At 45.7% G+C, this 19,720-nt stretch overlaps 1 protein-coding gene across 1 annotated transcript in view; it reads right to left on the reverse strand.

The window, feature by feature from the left end:
* Window positions 1-19,720, reverse strand: part of Ndufa10 (NADH:ubiquinone oxidoreductase subunit A10) — a 39,768-nt gene that overhangs the window by 14,723 nt on the left and 5,325 nt on the right. The window contains exons 4-8 of the mRNA XM_051154366.1: window positions 18,460-18,546; window positions 15,485-15,606; window positions 12,965-13,044; window positions 12,162-12,216; window positions 9,441-9,526 (exon numbers count right to left, since the gene is read on the reverse strand). Coding sequence (XP_051010323.1) covers window positions 9,441-9,526; window positions 12,162-12,216; window positions 12,965-13,044; window positions 15,485-15,606; window positions 18,460-18,546 — 430 coding nt within the window. The remainder of the gene's footprint in view (window positions 1-9,440; window positions 9,527-12,161; window positions 12,217-12,964; window positions 13,045-15,484; window positions 15,607-18,459; window positions 18,547-19,720) is intronic.

Raw genomic sequence — 19,720 nt, forward strand, 5'->3', positions numbered from 1 at the left:
TATTTGTGAAGCAGGAACTGTTGAGGACTTGTTTATCCAGTCTTGGCAGAGTCTGGCCGTCAACTTTGCCTGCATCCAAGTGTGCCCATTTTAGGCAGAATTTTGTCTGTGGCAAATAAAAGGACATTTTTGTCCAGTGGCTTGTTTGCCTCATTTGAGGCCATCTCCATAAGGAGGTTCTTTGATGCTCATCATCTTTTTTGAGGTAGGCTGGGTGTTGCCAGGAGTTAACCTGTCTAATTTTCAAAGAATCCTTAAAATAATAAAAACATTTTCAATGCCATATTCTGTAGATCTCTGAGGTTTTTTGAAGACCTTATTTAACTATTTTACCTTATCTATCTATCTATAGAATCATATCTATCTGTTAAACCTAGGATGTATATTCCTGTACTTGACATGACCATGAGTTGATCAACTAACAATTGACTTGTATTACTTAATTATCATATTAGAGTAGAAATATAAGGTGTGAAGAATAATCTTAAAATTGAATTCTATTTCAATGTATCAAAATTAAACTTATTTTACATTAATATACAAAATTCTGTATCAATGAATTAAAATTAACCTTATTTGTAAGTAACAATTAAAGGCTTAAGTTGAGGAGTAGATTCAATAATCTACTTTTTGTCCTATCATCCCTACGTATTTTTATAAAACAACAACGACACCCCCTAAAACCTAAGATTAAATGCTGTTCACAAGCAGGTGTCTCTGAAGCGCCATCTTTCCCAAAGATCACTGGGGCCGTGTATGCACTCCACTGAAACAGCTCCAGAACTGAGAAGGTTTTGTGAAGCCCTGGTGCCTGCAGACAGTGGGCACTGGATGAATAATTGGGCAATGGGAAAATGGAACCAATGTGTGCCTCACCTACAGTAGCAGGGAGAAAGCTACCAGCAGGTGGTAGGTCATCATGGTACGCACACTATGCCCTCATTAAAAATTTGCAACATTAATACCAGCAGGGAAGGCAGGCTAAAGTGTATAAAGAGACAGGGACAGTGCCACATGGACCTCCCAGGTAGCACAAACATGGGGCCACACTTACCAAAGTCAGTTTCAGTTTTGGTACTAATAATACCAACTGTAGGTGTTTCCCCTAGCTTTGCCTTTCATTCTGCTGATGGCAGAACGTTTATACAGTTGTTACAGCTCACTCCAAGTTGGTCTCAACATAACCATTATGCTTGACAAGACAAACCTTTATTTATTTATTTATAAAGAAAGCAGCATTAAGTCTGGGCACAGTCATGCAGGCGTGAGATCTGTGAATGCTTGAAGGCCCCGTACTTGGGAAGCTAAGGCAAGGGAACTGTTCTAAGTGTGCGTCAACCCTTTAAGGGGAAAAGGCACTAAAGTTTTTCTTACAGGCTTGAGAAACAAAGCCATCATTTTCTATAGGTACTTAGACACACCTAAGTTGTAAAGGCAACAAAAGGATATTTCTTGCCTGAAATTTCCAAGTGGAGATTCTGTAACTGTGTCTGGCTCCTGGTGGTTGGACCTAAGAAGTGTCTAGACTCACCATGCAGATCTGCAGACAGGCAGATCCCTCCAGAACTAGAACAACCTAAGAGGAATGCAAGGTACCTGGGCCCATGGGCCATGCTTCCACAGGAAACCATGGGGAAATGAGAGCTGTGACAGGCTGAGCATTGTGGGTGGCAGCAAAAGCATGGCCTGATGTCCAGGCACAAAGACACCACTCCTACAATTTATGGTTCAGTGACCCAAAGCCCACACCAAGCAACAGCTGTCCGGGCAGCCCCGCCTGCCTGTCCTCCCATGTGGGTTTGCACTTGTTTAGGTAAATGGCCATACTGGACACGGTAAAGATTCAGAGTGCTTTTCTTAGCTTTCATATCCAGTTGGTTTTCTCTGCCAAAAGATATGAAAACATTTAAAAACAATTCAAGCATGCAAGCAGTAGAGGACACGCAGCTGCTGTGTTTCGTGAGCTTGCTTTGTTTAGCTCTTAGATGTACCCACAGTACCAAAGCCCATCACCTTCTAGCACTTCCTCTCCACAGCTGCACACTGACAACTCTTTTTGTGACTGTATGCCAGCAGTGTATGAGTACACACTCTCTACTGTAACACACAGAATTACTCTGTACCTGTTACTGTTTAATTTATTTGAAGTGGTAACAAAATATTTCAACTAAAAGTGAAGTACATGGTAAATATCAGAGCGGCAGGGAGGTGCCTGGTTTTCTCTATAGCTGAAAATTCTTAGAAAATGCTGGAAAATACAGAACTTCATGTCCAGGAAGTGTGTGAAATCTAGAGCAACAGCGCCATCTATGTTAAATTTGCCAAAATTACAATTTACACCTACCCAGAAAAAGAATGAGGTGGCTTTAAAAGTAATCCATTGCTCTACTCTGTACCTTACTCAAACCTGGTGAGAGAACTCTTAGCAGCAGAGCTCTCAGAAATGAGAAGAGCCACAGCACATCTCCAGTAAACACTTCTCAGCCAGGCTTGAGGGAACATCCTTGGTCAGACATTATTAGAAAATGAAGGCACTAGGGAGGTTTAGTGAGTCAGAACACAAAGAGCAGCTGAGGAGTTCTGCTCACAGAATAAATGCTTGGTTCAGCTCTGCAGATGGAAAAACCCAGCTGAGCACAATGCACCTGCCACACCGCTGTCCAACTCTGATGTGATGGCTAGACTGGTAGAAGTACCATGGGCAGACAGCTTTAAACAGATGGCTGAGGCAAGATAACAGAAAACAGAACAGCAGTCGAGGTTTTATGATTGGAGATTTCTCCAACAGGACAAAGTACACTTCTCTCCCACCTTCCACAGCCTGTTTTTACTTCCTTCTGAGCTACAGTTCTGCCTGAAGCCACATGGAGAGCTCCATCTGTCTCCACAGTACTAGATCTCTCTTTGGAAGTGGGTCCTGGTAGCCACAGTGAGCCTCATGGGCAGCAGGTGGGGCTCTGTGGAAGCTGGGGGGTTGGGTGGGGGTGGGTGCACTGACAATTAAACAGAAATGTTCTAAAGCAATAATTTGGTCAAGTTCTGGACCAAATGAGTATAACTGGCAAGTGGCATGTTTACAATAATTGTCTCAGAAAATAGATCATAATTTTCACTCAAGAAATTAAAATCAACACAATTACCATTGAAAACTGTTATGAAACTGAGGAGAGGACACAAGACAGGGAAAGGACAAAGCCACAGTAAATTAAATAAAAGCAATTGATTGGATGTTGTAACTCAGAAACTCTAGGAAAATTACAGGACACAGCTCTATGCCCTGATAACCATGTAACTAAGTAATTACCAAAATTATGACTTTTAAGCATGGGTCCGATCAACACGTGTTTCAGATCACATTTAGAAAATGACATGGTATTATCTGTGGGAGGTCAAAAGCCAGACATACTCCCTAGTCTCAGCAATTCTGTCCGGGACTTTGACAGTCCTCTTTTCCTACATGCCAGCTCATACACCCTGCTGATCCTAACAGGGCAGGATCGCAGACACGTGTGCGACAGCCCCACAGCATCAGCAGGTGTCAGGATGGTGGTAGGGCTGCAGTGACTCCTTGCAGGCTGTGAAGAAATGAAGTTGAACACAAGGATTCAGATAATCACCAGGCGCTGCACCAGGACGGAGGCCGAAGTCCTGAGCTAATCCACAAACAGAAACGGCAGTGCTTGGGAGCACTCTGCATTGAGGGGAACAGGAACACTCTTAACAACAAGCAAACAAGACAAACCACGCTCTGGAGCTGTACTGGAAAACAGTGAGGGCAGTGAGTAGCTGACCAGAAGCAGAGCTCCAAAACGAAAGCACCAAACCACCATGGCAGAGAGCATCAGGGACAGGAGAGAAACCAAAGTGGAGAACATCAGCCTTCAGAGTGGACCTGAGGGAGCCATGAGGGCTGGCATGAAAGGGAGGTGCTCAACACAGTACTGCAGCCTCAGACTCAACCCCAAGCACATGACAGAGCAGGGCACGACGGCACTGCAGCAGCTCCACTTCCCCGAGTTAAAAACAAACCAGAGCCCCCACACAGCCCTACACAGACTGCAGCCACAGGGCCTCAGCAGATCAAGGTCTCTGAGCTGGGCCTCCTCATCTGGAAAGCAGGGGCTCCATGGAGGACAGAGGACTTTGCTGCATATCCTCCTGATGGCGCTGTCACATGGCAGCAAGTAAGATTTCAGAAACGAAGGTCAGACAGTGCCAGTTATGAGAGCTTATCAAGCAAAATTAGAAACAAAAAGTAAAAGGTGTCACCAACATACATGGACACTGTGCAAAGCACACATACAAGGTACAGACAACAAAGCGACAATAATGTTTAAAAAGAGGGACGTTTTAGTTACTTTTCTGATACTGTAATAAAAAACACCATAGCTGAAAGCAATTTAAGAAAAGCATTTGCTTTGGCTTATGGTTCCAGAAGGGGAGTCCATAATGGTGGGGAGGTATGGCAGAAGTCAACTGGAGCAGGGAGCTGAAAGATCACCCCTTCAACCACAAGCAAGTAGCAGAGAGCAAACTGGAACTCTGACCCACGTGACATACTTCCTCCAGGAAATCTCCACCTCCTAAAGGTTCCACACCCTCCCCAAACAGCACCACCAACTGGGCTCTAAGGGTTCAAATACCAGAGTCTACTGGGATTTCTCATTCAAGTCGCATTCCCCACATGCCTCAACAGGCTCCCAGTCACATTACAATGCAAAATACATTCAGTCTACTTTTAAAGTAGTCTTTCAGTTTTAATGCCTTTCAGTCTCTTCTGATATTTGTGACAATTTTTTAGCTGTGGCCTATTGTAAAATCAACAAGCAAATCACATCCTCCCAACATGCAACAGCACAGAATGTCTGTCTGTCTGTCTCTCTGTCCGTCTGTCTATCTATCTATCTATCTATCTATCTTGGGCTGGTTGGTTCTATTCCTTGTCTTTCTGAGAGACATCCCATGGCTCTGGCATCTCCAAAATTTGGGGTTTCCAATGCAAACCAAGCTTTACTTTTTCAGCTTCATGCAATCATCTTATATGGCCTCTTGTCCTCTTTGGGTTGGCCTTCATGAAGGGACTTCCCGGCCATATGCTGTCTGGACTCACAGCTCTCTGAAACCATGGAAAAAGAATCCCTGCCCCTTCAATTCTTGCACATTTCATGCCTCTAGAGCCAGTAACATTTAAATAGCATTGCCAAGTTCAGCTGCCAGCTTGCGATGGCCCCTCTTTGCCTTTGACCACACTGGTATACTGAAGCTTTCCAAAGGAGAAACCGCTCAAGCCTCCTCAGAAGGTGGAAGCTTAGCTGGCTGGGGGCTTGTCTTGGGGCATCTTATTCCTCCAATGTGAACAGGTGGACTCTCCTTTAACGATGCTAACTCTTTAAACAATTAAAGCCGCTCTTGAAAGAGATGGCTTGGCTATAAACATTAAACTTTCTAGTGCTTTTTTTCCAAATTATGTATGTTGCACTTCTGTCCCACTTGCTCTTTTTCAATGTAGAACCATATAGGGTTATCAATAATAACCATGCCACAGACTCACTGTTATATTGTCTTGAAATTTCCTCTGCCAAAGAGATTAGATCATTACCTAACTAACTTCAGGCAAGTTCTCAGAACAAGGGCAGAAGGCAGACAGATTCTTTGTTAAGATATCATAGCCTGGTTGTTTGTAAAATCCTTGCTTCCTCTGAAGCCCCACAAGCCTTTCACTGTCTGCATTACCCTCAGGGCTATTGACTTTCAAGTTCCTACTAGAACAGTCCATTAAGTTCTGCTTATAAAACTGAACTGCTTTACTAGTCCAAAGCACCAAAACCTTCCCTGTTCCTCAAAACAAACAAACAAACAAAACATGGTCAAGTTCTTTACAGTAACAGGCCACTCTCTAGTACTCAAAGTTCTCGGACAGCATGGCATAAGGCCGTATGATCAGGAAGCAAAACTTTTCCTACTGGGATAGTAGGGAAGACAGTCCCTATTTCCTATTTCTATTCCCATTTCCACCCCTGATACTTGGACTGCTATAGGAGGAGCACTGCCACATGCTGAATGCGGATTCAAAGCATATACTACCTTCTGGAGAACCTTGAAAAGACACTAAAGGGAAATCTTCACAGTGTGCACAACCATGGGCAGTGCACAAGGCTGTACATTTTACTTGGACGGAGAAATAGTTAGATGTGTGACTGGCTGTAGACAGTAGTTTGACTGCATAGTCAAGGCTACAGAAGGAGGTGACCGCTTCCCCCTGCTTGTCCTCATTCTTGCTAGCAAGCCCATCTATCCTGTTGCTGCAGTATTAATATATCAATATTAGAACCAACTTCTTTGGGACTCCAGTGTATTCTTAAGACTCCAGGAATCCTCCAGGCCTTCAGTACCAGATTGGAACTAGAGAGAAATCCAGCCTCATGGACTGAACATCTACCTGATTCAGCCCCTCCAGTGTGAAACAGCTACTGCTAGACTATCAGGACAGCAGCCTATAAACCAACCTAACAAATCACACACACCCACACGGACACCCTCCACACACCCCACACCCCTATACCAGGGAACTGAATGTTTAGCTCCATTTCAACCAGTTTTAGGCATCCCATGGTATCCACAGGGATGTTTCCAGGGACGCTGTAGACAGCAAACTCTAAGGACATAAGAAGCACTGTGATGTCACACAGTCTCCACGTTTCCTGCCATACATTTCAGTAATCCCCACTATGGACACAGTTTCACACCACAATGCTTAAAGAATACCGAGGAGGAAGAGTCTCCACATACTCAGCACAGTCACAAAATATATATATTAAACTTGGCTCTGATGTTGTGGCTAAAGCAGGCTAAGTGCACGTTTCTTAGATGACAGCTACAGTATTCTAAGACTCTATAGTCACAGCAGAGTGGAATGATGCCAGCAATGCCGTAAGGGACAGAGGGTGCACCCTGCTGTCAGCCACCTGCCCTCTTGTCAACACCAGTGGACACAGATAAGCTGGGAATGGCAGGAAAACACAGCAACTGAAAATGTGTTTCTTTTCCCTAAAGTATCAAATGCTAGCTAATACAAAGGCAGAATTATATTAAATGATCAGTTAAATTCAGAGGAGAGAAAACAATGTAACAAGTAGAAACCACAAATTCTGGAGAAATGGGTTCCAATATTACTGCTGACTTTAATGTTAAAAGCGCCAAACTTAGAAGCACAACTGCCAGACAATATGAAAAAGCAAGACCTAACTATTTTCTGTGTAAATGATTTAAAGTAGAGACAATTTGAAAGTAAAAGACTAAACAAAAAGATATCATGCCTGCTAACTGAGAGCAAAAGTATCTTCTTCAGTCAGAGCAAATTTCAGAAGGAAAGTACAGGCACATGCAGATGGCAGTATCTAATAAGATGTATTTAACAACAAGAATCAAAACTCAAGGCAAAAATAAACAGGACTCAGTGGAGACCCGGGAGAGCGGGCAGTGCTTGAGCTTTACCCTCTTTCAGAACTGACAGATCCCACAGAGGACACAGATGATCAGGTCACCACAGGCCTCAGATTCATCAACAGGCAGGCTCAGCACGCCCTGTCCCACAGCAGGACCCACACTGTCTGCTCAATGGAGCATGTGCTAAGGCAAAAGGCATGACAGCCAGTAAGACACATAAATGGAGGTGAAATAGGCGGAATGTTTTTAGATCACGCTGGGGCTTGGGGTTGGGGGTAGGATGATAGCTGGAAAACCCCAGACACAACACCAAACAATCATAAATCACGTGAGACAAGGAAGTCACATGAAATTCTTAGACTATTTGACCTTAGTGAAATTAAGAATACTCCTTATCTGATGTGTGGGCTGCAGGAAAGCAGGCCTAGAGAGGAACTGAGTGAACCAGGGCTTTGCTAGGTCAGACCGTCTAACTCAGCTGTGTGAGCCTCTACCCTGAGATGCTGGAGAGCAGCTGAGTCCTAAGGAAGCAGGAAATGAGCAAAAACCACCAGCTGAACACACAGCAGAAAACCAACAGACAACACCTGGGTCTTTGAAAAACTCACCGGCTGGAGAAGGAGACTAGCAACCCACATAAGCAAGCAAGAGGAATGTAAGCTGAAATTTAGGAACTACACGGCAAGGCAGCTCTTTACTCTGGGAACAAAGCAGCAGGCTTTCTTTGATTTTTATTTAATTATACTGCATCACTGTGTACACATGTGCACAGACTGGTGTTCCTGTGTGTGTGCAAAATGCATGTGTGCATGTGTGCGTCTTAAATGTGTACAGAGGCCAAAGGGCAACACTGAGTCTTCCTCATTCATTCTCAATCTTAATTTTTGAGACAGGGTCTCTTACTGAATGGATTTGGCTGGACTGGCTGATCAGCAAGCCCCAAGAATCCCCTTGCCTCCGCATAAGCACGCACAAGTGTGCCCAGTTTTTTGTGGGGGTGCATGGAATACTAACTCAAGCCCCTTAATGAGTAGGCCATCTCCCAACCCTAACTGTACTTCCTTACAGAGAAAAGTATTCACTACCAACAGTTTCTACAGAATCATCTTGTTAAAAAAAAAGTAATTATATTTATTTATATAGTCTGACCTAATAACAATTCTTAAGCTCATTAAAAGTAACCTGCTGTTTCTAGAAAAGTCTCTTTAAAGAATCTAGTACACTCTCCACTGAATACAAGACAAAGGCTCCTCCTGAGTCTTCCTGGTCAGTAGAGCGAAGCACTCAGCCCTGCCTGTAGGCCCTGTGTGAGTGCTCTGCAGCCTGGAGACGTACCTGCTCAGGATGCACTCCATATTCCAGCAGAGGGCTGCAAGCTTGCTGACAGACTCTGAGAAACAGAAGGAACCTCGCGTTTTGCTGTGGTGTGGAAGTGCGCTGGGAAGCTCCCTGAGACTGTAGTAGGAGCATGTGCTTTGCTGTGAATGTAGCAGCAAGGTGCTCCCTGCAGTCTTAACTGGAGGGAAGGACGCACAAGTCCTGGACTGTGAGTAACGAGGCTGAATGCCCAAGATGTGTAGGCCTTTTGCATGAAGAGGCCTGGGGGAAGTAGGACTCAGTCCTCTGTCTGTCGCTTGGGAGTGGCTTTACTGCTCAATAGTTCCATGTCCTGTTTGTTTGCATCTCCCACTAAAATGTGTCTCCGTTGAGAGGAGAAATTTTACTTGATCCTAAAGTCTTTCAAACTAAAACCAAGTCTGGCACAGGGCAGAAGCAAATAAGGATGGAATTAATAGCGGCAAACAACTACGTAGTGAGCCCACCAGAGAATTCCAGAGTTGCTCAGAGGAGTAAAGGAGAATACCTCAGTGCTGGCCATTGCAATTGACAAATAAATTATTTTAAAATTGTCTACTTCTACAGCATGCAGGAGACCCTGCAATGTACACCCAGGAGCAGCTTGTTCCTGCCCCAACAGCGCCCCAATGACTCACAGCATCCGCAGTTTGTGGAAGGTATCATCATCCTGTTTAAGCCAAGGCCCTTTGTTGTAGTTGAGGTATTCAATGTCCTCTACCACCTAAAACAACAGAAACAGAGCCCAGCTTAGAACTGTAAATGAGGCAACACTGCAAGTTACAAACTCTTGGCAGAATCAAGCATACAAGCCATGAAGAAAATGGTGGGACCTGAGTGCTGCTCAGCATGATCCTGCCTCATCAACACTCCAAAGTACCAAGGGGACAGAGCTGTCCTGAAGACTGGAAGAAAAGCCAACATTGAGGGCCACCCTTATCTTCCCAAATGAGTTCTTTCTGGAAGGAAAGACAGCCACACAGAGAGGCAGAGGAACTGGTACATAGTCCTGGAGCGCCAGGCCCCCAGTATTGCCTTCAGAGAGGCAATCTTCTCATGCTCAAAGCTCTTCCAGAACATGTCCACTCAGACCTCACTTAAAGGTCCAAGGTTCATTATTCTAAGATATTCTAGATATACCATCTAAACACATATCTAAACACCAATCAAAAGGTATAAAGTTAAACGGATGTGAACAAGCTGGCACTGGTCCAGGAAGGTAATGAAACTGGCCTCTCAGTCCAAGTAAGATAAGCCAGTAACTCAGAAGCATGCTTCAAGCAGGAAGCAGTGAGCATACTAGAACACAGGCTCCTCCTGAAGCAGAGGCCGTGCCCTGGTGGAAGAGCTCACCAGGTCCTCTTCCTCGCATCCTCTGTACAGACAGGAACCTAGCATGCAGGCTGCACACAGCCATAGCCCGGAAAGATCCTTCTGCAGGTCAGAGGAGCCTGAGCCAGCACCTCCGTCTTGGATTCCTATGCCTCTTATCGTTTACCAGCCCCACTCCCGACCTTCACTTCTTTCTGAGACAGGGTCTTGCTTGGAAGCCCTGGGCAGCCTGGAACTCACTTTGAAGACCAGGCTGCCCCAAACTTGCAGTACTCTTCCCACCTCTGCTTCCCAAGTGCTGGCGTTACAAACACGCTTCACTGGGCCAAGCCTGTTGGCTGATAATTGGAGCTATAGATACAATGAATAAATATAACGTAGAACTCCCGTGGGAGGTTTGGTGTTAGTTTTTGTTGTTGCTAACAGGGCCTCATTGTGTGGCCCAGGCTGCTCTTTTCACTATGTAACTCAGGCTGGCCTCCAGCTTGTTTCTTTACTTTAGTGTTCTGTTTTTTCATGAAATGGGCATTTATTTACCTTAATACCATTTAAGAAATCACCTTTCCCACCCATTTCACATTATTATTATTACTATTACTACTGTTATTATTATTATTAATCTTGAAGGAACTCTTTGCCAAACTAAGACAGTCTCTCCAAGCTGTTTCTGGAGTCTGGTGAGGTAGAGGACTCACAGTACCTGGGTGATTTGCTACTTTTTGCACTAACGACTCAATGTTTTCATTTACTGAGCATGTTTTTGTATTTGGTAGAGTAGTTGTCCTGAATTACTCCTTTACAGATTTTTCTTGGTTGTTACTCATTAGGTTCCCTGAAAACTCCATTAAGACTAACTGGAATTTCACAAAATGTAGACTTATGGAAACAGTTCTCTTTAAATAATTAACTTTCCTCTGGATAACACAAGGTTCTGTCATGTTTTGTGATGCATGTCCCACAGCACTTTGCCATTTATGACTTTAAGATCATACAAAGTTTTTTTGTTTTTGTTTTTGTTTTTTTGCGTTTTTCGAGACAGGCTTTCTCTGTGTAGCCTTGGCTGTCCTGGACTCGCTTTGTAGACCAGGCTGGCCTCAAACTCACAGCAATCCACCTGCCTCTGCCTCCCAAGTGCTGGGATTAAAGGCGTGCACTACCACCGCCCGGCAACAAAGCTATTTTTTTAAAAATTTATTTATTAATTAATTCATTCATATTACATCTCAATTGTTATCCTATCTCTTCTATCCTCCCATTCCTCCATCCCTCCCACTTTCACCCTATTCCCCTCCGCTATGACTGTGACTAAGGGGGACCTCCTCCCCCTGTATATGATCATAGGGTATAAAGTCTCTTCTTGGTAGCCTGCTATCCTTCCCCTGAGTGTCACTGGGCGTCCCCATCAAGGGGACGTGGTCAAATATGGGGCACCAGAGTTCATGTCAAAGTCAGTCTCCACTCTTCACTCATCTGTAGAGACTGACCTGTCCCTTGGCTAGATCTGAGTAGGGGCTCAATGTTTACTGCACGTATTGTCCTTGGTTGGTGCCATAGTTTGTGCAGAACCCCTGGGCCCAGATCTGCCCGTCATAATGTTCTTCTTGTAGGTTTCTAGGACCCTCTGGATCCTTCTATTTCCCCATTCTCCCATGCTTCTGTGACCTAGAGTCCCAAAACGATGTCCTCACATCTATCCCACTTTCCTGGTAGGTGAAGACTTTCATGGGACATGTCCCTTGGGCTAGTGTCTAGTTATAAGTGAGTATATACCATTTGAGTCTTTCTGCTTCTGGGTTAACACACTCATTATGATCATTTCTAGTTCAATCCAACAAAGCTATTTTTTAAAAAGTCAAAAACTTCATAGCTCAGGAAGAGTGACAAGCAGGGTCGCTCAGGCGGATTATGGAGTTTTATTATGAAATGCTAATGCTCCACAAACTAGCAGAAATCAAATTTGTCCTGTGGTCTGGGGAACCCTGCGCATCAAGTTTAAGAGCATCTGCCACTGGCTAGCATTGCCCCACCTTGGTTGAGTCTTCAGCTTCCCAGGCACTGTACGCCAAAACCTCACACATCTCACTGCAAGAAGAACAAGAGGCATATGTCAGCATTTCCAGGTAAAAGGTCTGTGCAAATGTCCAGTAGCCACAAGAGCCCCCACTCTGATCCAAGCATCCCCCAGTGTGTGACCAGGTATCCTGGTGTTCATGCCACCACATATGACCACAGGAGGCAAAAATCACTAACTTCATTTGGTTTTTACTCATAATTTTAATTACTTTAGAATTAAAGCAACACTCTGAGATTTTTCAGTAACAACCTAACTATAACATCTTCCCTTACACACAGTACACCAAGGACCTGAGAACTGTGTGAAGAAAACACACTTTCCTCATGTTTCAACTTACCCCAGATGGAAGAAGAGTGATCTGGTGACGCTAAGCCCAACATCACTGAATGCCAGCTAAAAGGACCTATGGGACTATACTTATTGATTTCCTCCACGGGTGTGCTGAGTGTTTCAAGCCATCTTTCTAGATACTTAGCTGCTCCCATAACAAGAATGCATAGGACCTCTGGTGCTAAGATTTGACATAGAGGAGCATAGGCTTATTTTTAGCATCAAGAATTTTAAGGATGTAAGGGGGGGACAGTAAAGCATCTTAAAAACCCACCCAAACAAATTCATAAAACCTGAGGTGAACAGGCCCTGCTGGCTCTGCAGCCCAAGCGAGGCAGTGGACATGAGAGAAAGCACCCTGGGCTGTGGGCTCCCGTCTCTGAAAGGCAGCTTGAGTCTTACATGTGTGCACCGTGCTGGGCTCACCTCATCTGTGGGAGGAAGGTTTTCTTGTAGGCATTCTCAATGTCCTGGAGATAGGCGGAGGTGACCTTCATTTCATGAGGCTGAACAAAGGGGAGAAAGCAGCGCAGCAGGCATTTAGACTCAGTTTCTTACGTACCTATGTAAAGCATGACTACAACTGCAGACACTTTTTTCTATGGAGGGACAAGCTGCAAGGGCTTCGGGAGACAGGGAAGGGGCTCACACCCAGTGAGAACTATTCCCGACTACAGGAGCCCATGTCATGACCCTCCTCTGCAGAGCCGGGTCAGAAAAGGCTTCTCAAAAGGCCTCTCGGTAAAGCCAACCTGCTTTTCTGCCGCTCCTCACATCAGGTGAAGACAAGGACGGCTCAGAGCCTGGGAGGTCCTCCATCTCCCAGCTGCTTCAGCTCTGCTCTACTGCAGACCCTCTCTGCTCTCTGCCTTACCATCCTCACTCGTTCTCTCACTCTCTCACTTCCCTTGTCATCTGAAGACAATTTTAAAACGTTTTAAAATTCAATTGCCAGAACCCACATGGCAGCTCACCACTGCCTCCAACACCCTCTTTCAGACATAGATGTAGGCAAATAAAATAAATTTAAAAAAATTTTAAAATAAGTAAAATTCAATTAAGAGTGGCAAGTTTCAGTATTTAAAACTTGACAATTTAGCCAAAGCTAAATTCTTTTCCAGGGTTCGCCTTTTGTGACTTGTTTGTTTCCTTGTTTACTACCGAGCTCCTCTGACACGAGCTGTTGGGGTGGGGAACTCCCCTGCCCAGTTAGCACAGTCCTAGCCCCTGTAACCTAGTACAGCAGTGCTCAGGAAACACCTGTGGGAGGGAAGCGGCAAGGGAGAAGACAATGACTGGGCCTACTGTTTTGACTTACAAAAAAAAGAAACTATTCTAAAACTGGACTCTGAAGGGAGCTGCCGTAATTTCCTAAGTTTGCTAAAAGTCAGTTGTAAATTTCAGCTAGGTGCACGTCCTCAAGCACAAATCACACCTCACCGAAGCTGTTCAAAAAAAGAGCCACACATTTCCTGAGCGTCTGCAGCTCTGGCACCTAGAACAGGCACAGGAAATTGTGACGGTCAGCTGCAGTCTGTCCATGAAGGTAAAGGGGACCAACTTCCCTGGAGAACCTGCTGCACACAGTGCATGCCATGCAGGCACCGCAGACACTTCTGACAGATGCAGCCACTCAGTATGAACAGCTGAGGGGCCACAAAAGCACTGTTGGGCAACGGGAATGATTGCACTGCTAGCCATGGCCAAAGGGAAGCAAGATCCCATGCAGGAGGACTCTAGAAGATTCCCAGAAATGTAAACACCCAACACAAGAACACCCACTGCACACTCTGCCCACTGATCCTGGGTAAAACAGGGAGTTGTCAGTAACTTTGCCCAGTCTTAGATGCCCACAGTTTGGAAGCACAGACAGCACTGACAGACAGTAAGAGCACACACCTCTCCCACTGAAGCGGCCATGTTTATAAAGTGACTATGGGATTAAGACCTGACTTTAAAAAAAAGCATGGCTGACAGCACAATGCTGGACTCACAATACTTTATTTAACATAACAAAATTGCTTTCTAGAGCTATGACAGGATTTCTCTATGACTATCTGTCATAAACAATTGTGATGAAAATTATTTTACTGGCAAAATTAAGTATTTGCAGTTCCCTCTAATTTGATGACAAGTCCTGACTTATTCATCCGCTCACTTAGGGTGAGCTCTTCTGCAGCCTGTGGCACAGACAGGCACCCACAAAATGGTTTACTTGTCAAGAAAAGGGAAGAACTGTCCGCCTGGAGAGTAACAAGATGGCTCAGTGGGTTAAGGTTTGTGCCATACAGCCTAGACACCAGGCCAATCTCTGGAAGCCATATAAAGGGGAAGGGAGACAACATTATTAAGTGGTCCTGATTTCTGTGTGCTGCCATACGTGCACTCCTGTCCAGCTTACATACGATAACAGTAATAAATAGTGTTTTAAAAGACACCTGAAGCCTGCATTAGGGAAGATGCCCCTGGAGCACCTGTGAGGACACAGCACTGAGGATGGCCACTTGAGGCTCACTGCAGCAACCTTACCTCTGCCAATTCATGTAAAGTCCCCGTCTCCCCTAGGACCAGCATCTATTAATCTCTCTGGGAGCCAACAAGAGTGTCAACAAAAGAGGCAGCTGGAGGTGTGGAAGCACATGGCGCTCTACAGAACCAGTGCATGTGAAGGAGGGGGGAGGTTTTCATTTACATGGCAGTTGAAAGGACATCCAAATCACTTTCATTTCCAGGATAACAGGACATGAGACACTTAGAGAAGACAAGGGTCCAGGGAGGGCAAACGAGATGCTCTCTGCCTCCCCACAGGAATGGCTCAGGGCAGATGTGCACTCTTGGTTGGGACTTCCGGCACATGTGTCCTGCTCTATACAGGCCATTGGGAATTGGCACCTGTCACATGCTGATCACAAGATAGATGCCTGGTTCTCATGGCTCATGACTTACATCTCCTTTCTTCTGGATCCGGCTCTGTATCTCTGGCACAGGCACATCAACATAGATGACTGCATGGGGTGGCAGGTACTCTGGGAGAGTGAGCCGCTTAATCTCATTGTAGTGGTCCACACCTTCAAGAGAGCCCATCATTGTCAAATTCTAGACACCTACAGGCTGCTTCTGGCACATGGGGATCTAAAGCATGGCCCTAACCGCCCCCACAGGACAGACCCTGAGTATAACTACTTCGCTTCCTGAGCAAGTTGGAGACACACCAGTGTTCTCCTAATGTGGTTGTTGAGCTGGGATTATGATACACCCTCTGTGTATCTATTTCTTTATGGGTTTTTAGGGAGTTCAAAGTATTTCTCAAATAATTTAACTGAAAAACATGCTACCCTGACCTGGGTTCAGAATATCTCAGAGACTTTGAAAGACTACACATAACTATCTACTGAATTAGGTTTATACACCAAAAATAAACTGAGCATTGAGACTGCTGCAGTCATCTCACCACCGGCACCCAACACACAGAAATCACATAGATCTCATGACCAGAGAAACTCATTATTAAAAGGCACTACAACCCAGTGCCATCAAGCACACACTATCCACACTAGCCCCCACATGGGAGAATGCATAGGCTCACAGTGGGATGTCCACACTTGGACACCTCTGTGCAGTGTTGGGAAAGCACTGTTTCCATGGTAAATGATCCAGAAGTGACAAGTGTGTGCTCACCCTAAGGCCCATGGAAATACACTTCATTTCAGAGCATGCCAGTGACCTTCGTGGTCACTTGTGTTGAAGGCTATCTTTGGACTGGTCTGTGACCAAGGCCAAAGAAGATCAAGCTGGAGCAGGGAAAGCATGATGGAAGAGGCGTGTCCATGGGCCTGGAGCACCTGCACAGACTGCCTCAAACAAACCCACACAAGTCAAAGGAGAAAGCTATGCCTTGCCCCGCTGGCTAGACTTGCAATGTACTAGCCTTGCCTCTATTTAGGTAATATACTACCTTGTTTCCTCTGTCCCATCTCCATTTGCCTACTTAACTGTGTCAACATCCCATTCCTTCAGCCATTTTCCCTCACTGGATGCTACTGGCTTTAACTAATGTACTTTTCCCTATCCTGGTACTAATATGACTGGCTACAGTCAGCAACCTCAGACAGGTGAAATCCAATGACCACCGGTTACATACAGCACATGCGGCATGGCCAACCCCTTCCCACCCTCCAGCTATCCCTGTGTACATGTAGCCATGGAGCTTTTCCCTTTGGGGGTTCGGCCTCCTCGGTAATTGTGCCCACGACCTGGTCGTCACTCAGGGGCCTTAACAAGTCAAAACAGCCCCACTGTCAGTGCTGCCACAAACTACACCTGCTGCCACCTAGTCCTCAGGCCTTAGCAATGTGAATCTGCCTATAGGTATATCCTGAGCTCATCTCAGAGAATCCCACATCCAAGATATCCAAACAGAAGCCCACCTTGCAATCTACCTACTGACTCCTCTTCATTCTAGAAACTGGTCTTCCATCACTCTCCTGCTGTGCTTCTGTAAGCGTGACCACTGTTTCTTCCTTAACAGCTTTAGCCTCAATAGAGTGTGTCCTCCAACCTAGGCCAACCTGTTCCCTCCCAACTGGCCTCCTCCCCTTGGACTTTCCCTCACCATATATGTTCTCTCCAGACATTCCAGTGACTAGCAAATCTTCCTTCTCACACTTAAAATGCTCAGTGGTCCCTCAGTATTCCAGAAGACATCCAAGCTTCCTACCTTAATAAGGTGCCAGTCCTTGCTTGTGCATGCCCTGATGCCACTGCACCACACCACTGGCTGGTCCCCTGCCCTCCTTCTACACGACCACCCCTAGCCTAGTGCTGGCAACGCACCTGTCCTCACTCCTCCTGCACTCAGCGGATGGTCCCTGAAGGCCGTTCACCACTGGAGCTGCCCTTGGCAATGACTCCACCCCTGGCACACATCAGCCTGATCACAGGTGTGCTCCTTCCACAGCACTCTGGGTAAGGCTGAGGGGTGCTCAGGGATGCTGCTCTGCCACTCATCACTTCTGCTGCCCTTAGGATAGCAAAAGCCTTGCCTGGTTTCCCTGAGCATCCAGGCAAGAGCTGTGCTCACAATGGCCCCCAGAAACCTCAACTGCTGCTTAGCATGTATAGGGCAGGCTGCTCCTCAGGCAGAAGCAAAATGTTTCTGCCCACTTTTTCTGCTCTACAAACACAGGTGTGTGGCCTCTGGCCACCAGGGTCCAGCAGAGCCAGAGCCTCAGACTACAAGCACCCCTTTGCGTGCCTCAGTTTCCCTGATCAACTACACTTACGCTGACCTTCAGGGTTCAGTGCCCACTGGTGCAGCCATCAAGTACACAGGCAAGAGCCTGACACTGAAATTGACCCAGGCCTAGCACAGCACTGCCCAATCTCTTTACAGCTACACCAGCCTCCCTAGGTTTCCCAGGCCAGCCTACTCTAACCAAAAGCCCTTTACTCTTTCTCCTTTGTCACCTTCCAGTGGTCCAACCAATGCAATGTTCCTAAAATAGGCTCATCAATTTATTGGAGGGAAGCAATGACACTGGCAACGGTGCAGGGACAGAGGGTGAAATAAAACAGCCCAAGTCCATCCTGGAGAGTTCAATAAATCAGCTACCCAGGCCCAGGAAAACCAGTGAAGCTGCAGGGCTGAACTGAGGATGAGGGGTCTCTGGGGGATGACTGTGAGAGTTGCGGGGGCCTGAGTATTCTTGAACAGCAAGGATGCCACTTTGCTTACAGGGTAAGTGAACGGTCAAAGATACCTATTTAGGATGAAGAGCACACGGGAGCTTAGTGGGCCTCCTCTTCCCCTGGGGAATAGGATATGCAACAGCATTTATTTAATTCAGAATACCCTCCCCTCTGCAGCAGCCTACCCATCAGCTGAGGCACAAGCAAGCCAGAGGGGATATGAAACAACTCACACTGTTTCCGGATGAAGCCTTGGTTGTACATTGCCTCCAAGAAGACGAAGTCACTGTAGATGGAGCGCTCCAAGACTACACCTTGTCCTGTTAAAACAAAAAATTTGAACCAAATGGATAAAAAGCACTGCTTTCTACAAGTTTCCTTATAGAAATGAAAAAACCAAAAACAAAAAACCCAGTCACTTGTAGTTCCTATTCTTTTCAAAGACTATGCCACAAGTAGAAAACACATTTAAAACCATAGTGGGATTTTTTTGGTTGGTTGGTTGGTTGGTTTGTTTTGTTTTTGTTTCTGGTTTGAGGTAACACTGTCTCTTCCATCCCTATGACAGAAGAGGGCCATGCGACCTAAATCAGCTGCTTCAGTGTCACTGTGACCTCCCAGATCCCAGATCAACTCCTGCGCTTCGTGTTCTACACTCAAGTTCTTTCAAACATATTTTGTTGTTCTTCTGAATATAAAGAATTAAGTATAAAAATGTTTCAAGTTCAAGTTAATAACTTCATTATCTCATTGTCTGGGAATGGGACAAATTCATGTTCTGATCTTGTCACAAGAGGTGGAATTCCAGCATTTGATACAATGCTGTGCCATAGGCAACATTCCTGTTTCTCTTGAGACCATCCCCATCATAAAGAAAACAATTTTGTTCACTTTCAGCAGCGGCTTCAGATTAGTGCCTCAGAGCAATCATGTCCCAAAGAACAGCCTGGTTCAGAGTGTTACTTTTAGTCTACAGAGAACTGCTTAACACTCCAGTCAAGTACACTTTCTGGACCAGCAGTTAGGTGACCATCTCAGATCACTTCTTTCTTCAGGTCCAGTGTCTTCTATGTCTTTCAGCAGGAGAGATGTGCAGCCACACGGGGACACTCCTGTCTTTGAGGTGGTGGTGCTCAAGAAGCCAAAGGTGGGTGCTCCCATCACACTCAATGAGAAGGTGGACGGGAAGCTCACAGAAGACAGCATCTCCCAACTAGATCTTGAGCCTTCCTTCTCAGCAGCAGCAGGGCACTCCCGAACTGAAGTGGAGCTCAAACCTCCCAGTGGCCTCCTCTCTCCTTCAGAGTAAAGACCTCCAAGTTCAACACTCTCAGCTGGCCACGTCACACCTCTATCACCATCACCACCAGCTGCACCCATTCTAATTCAGTCACCCAAGACGCTCAAGACAAAAAGTCCCTGCAATCCCTCCTGCTGGGCCTAGGCAGAACTTGCCCTCCTGAAAGAATGGGCCCCGCCCTGCTTTCCACAGAG

The sequence above is a fragment of the Acomys russatus genome, chromosome 12 (genome assembly GCF_903995435.1).
Source record: "Acomys russatus chromosome 12, mAcoRus1.1, whole genome shotgun sequence".
Taxonomy (NCBI): Eukaryota; Metazoa; Chordata; class Mammalia; order Rodentia; family Muridae; genus Acomys; species Acomys russatus.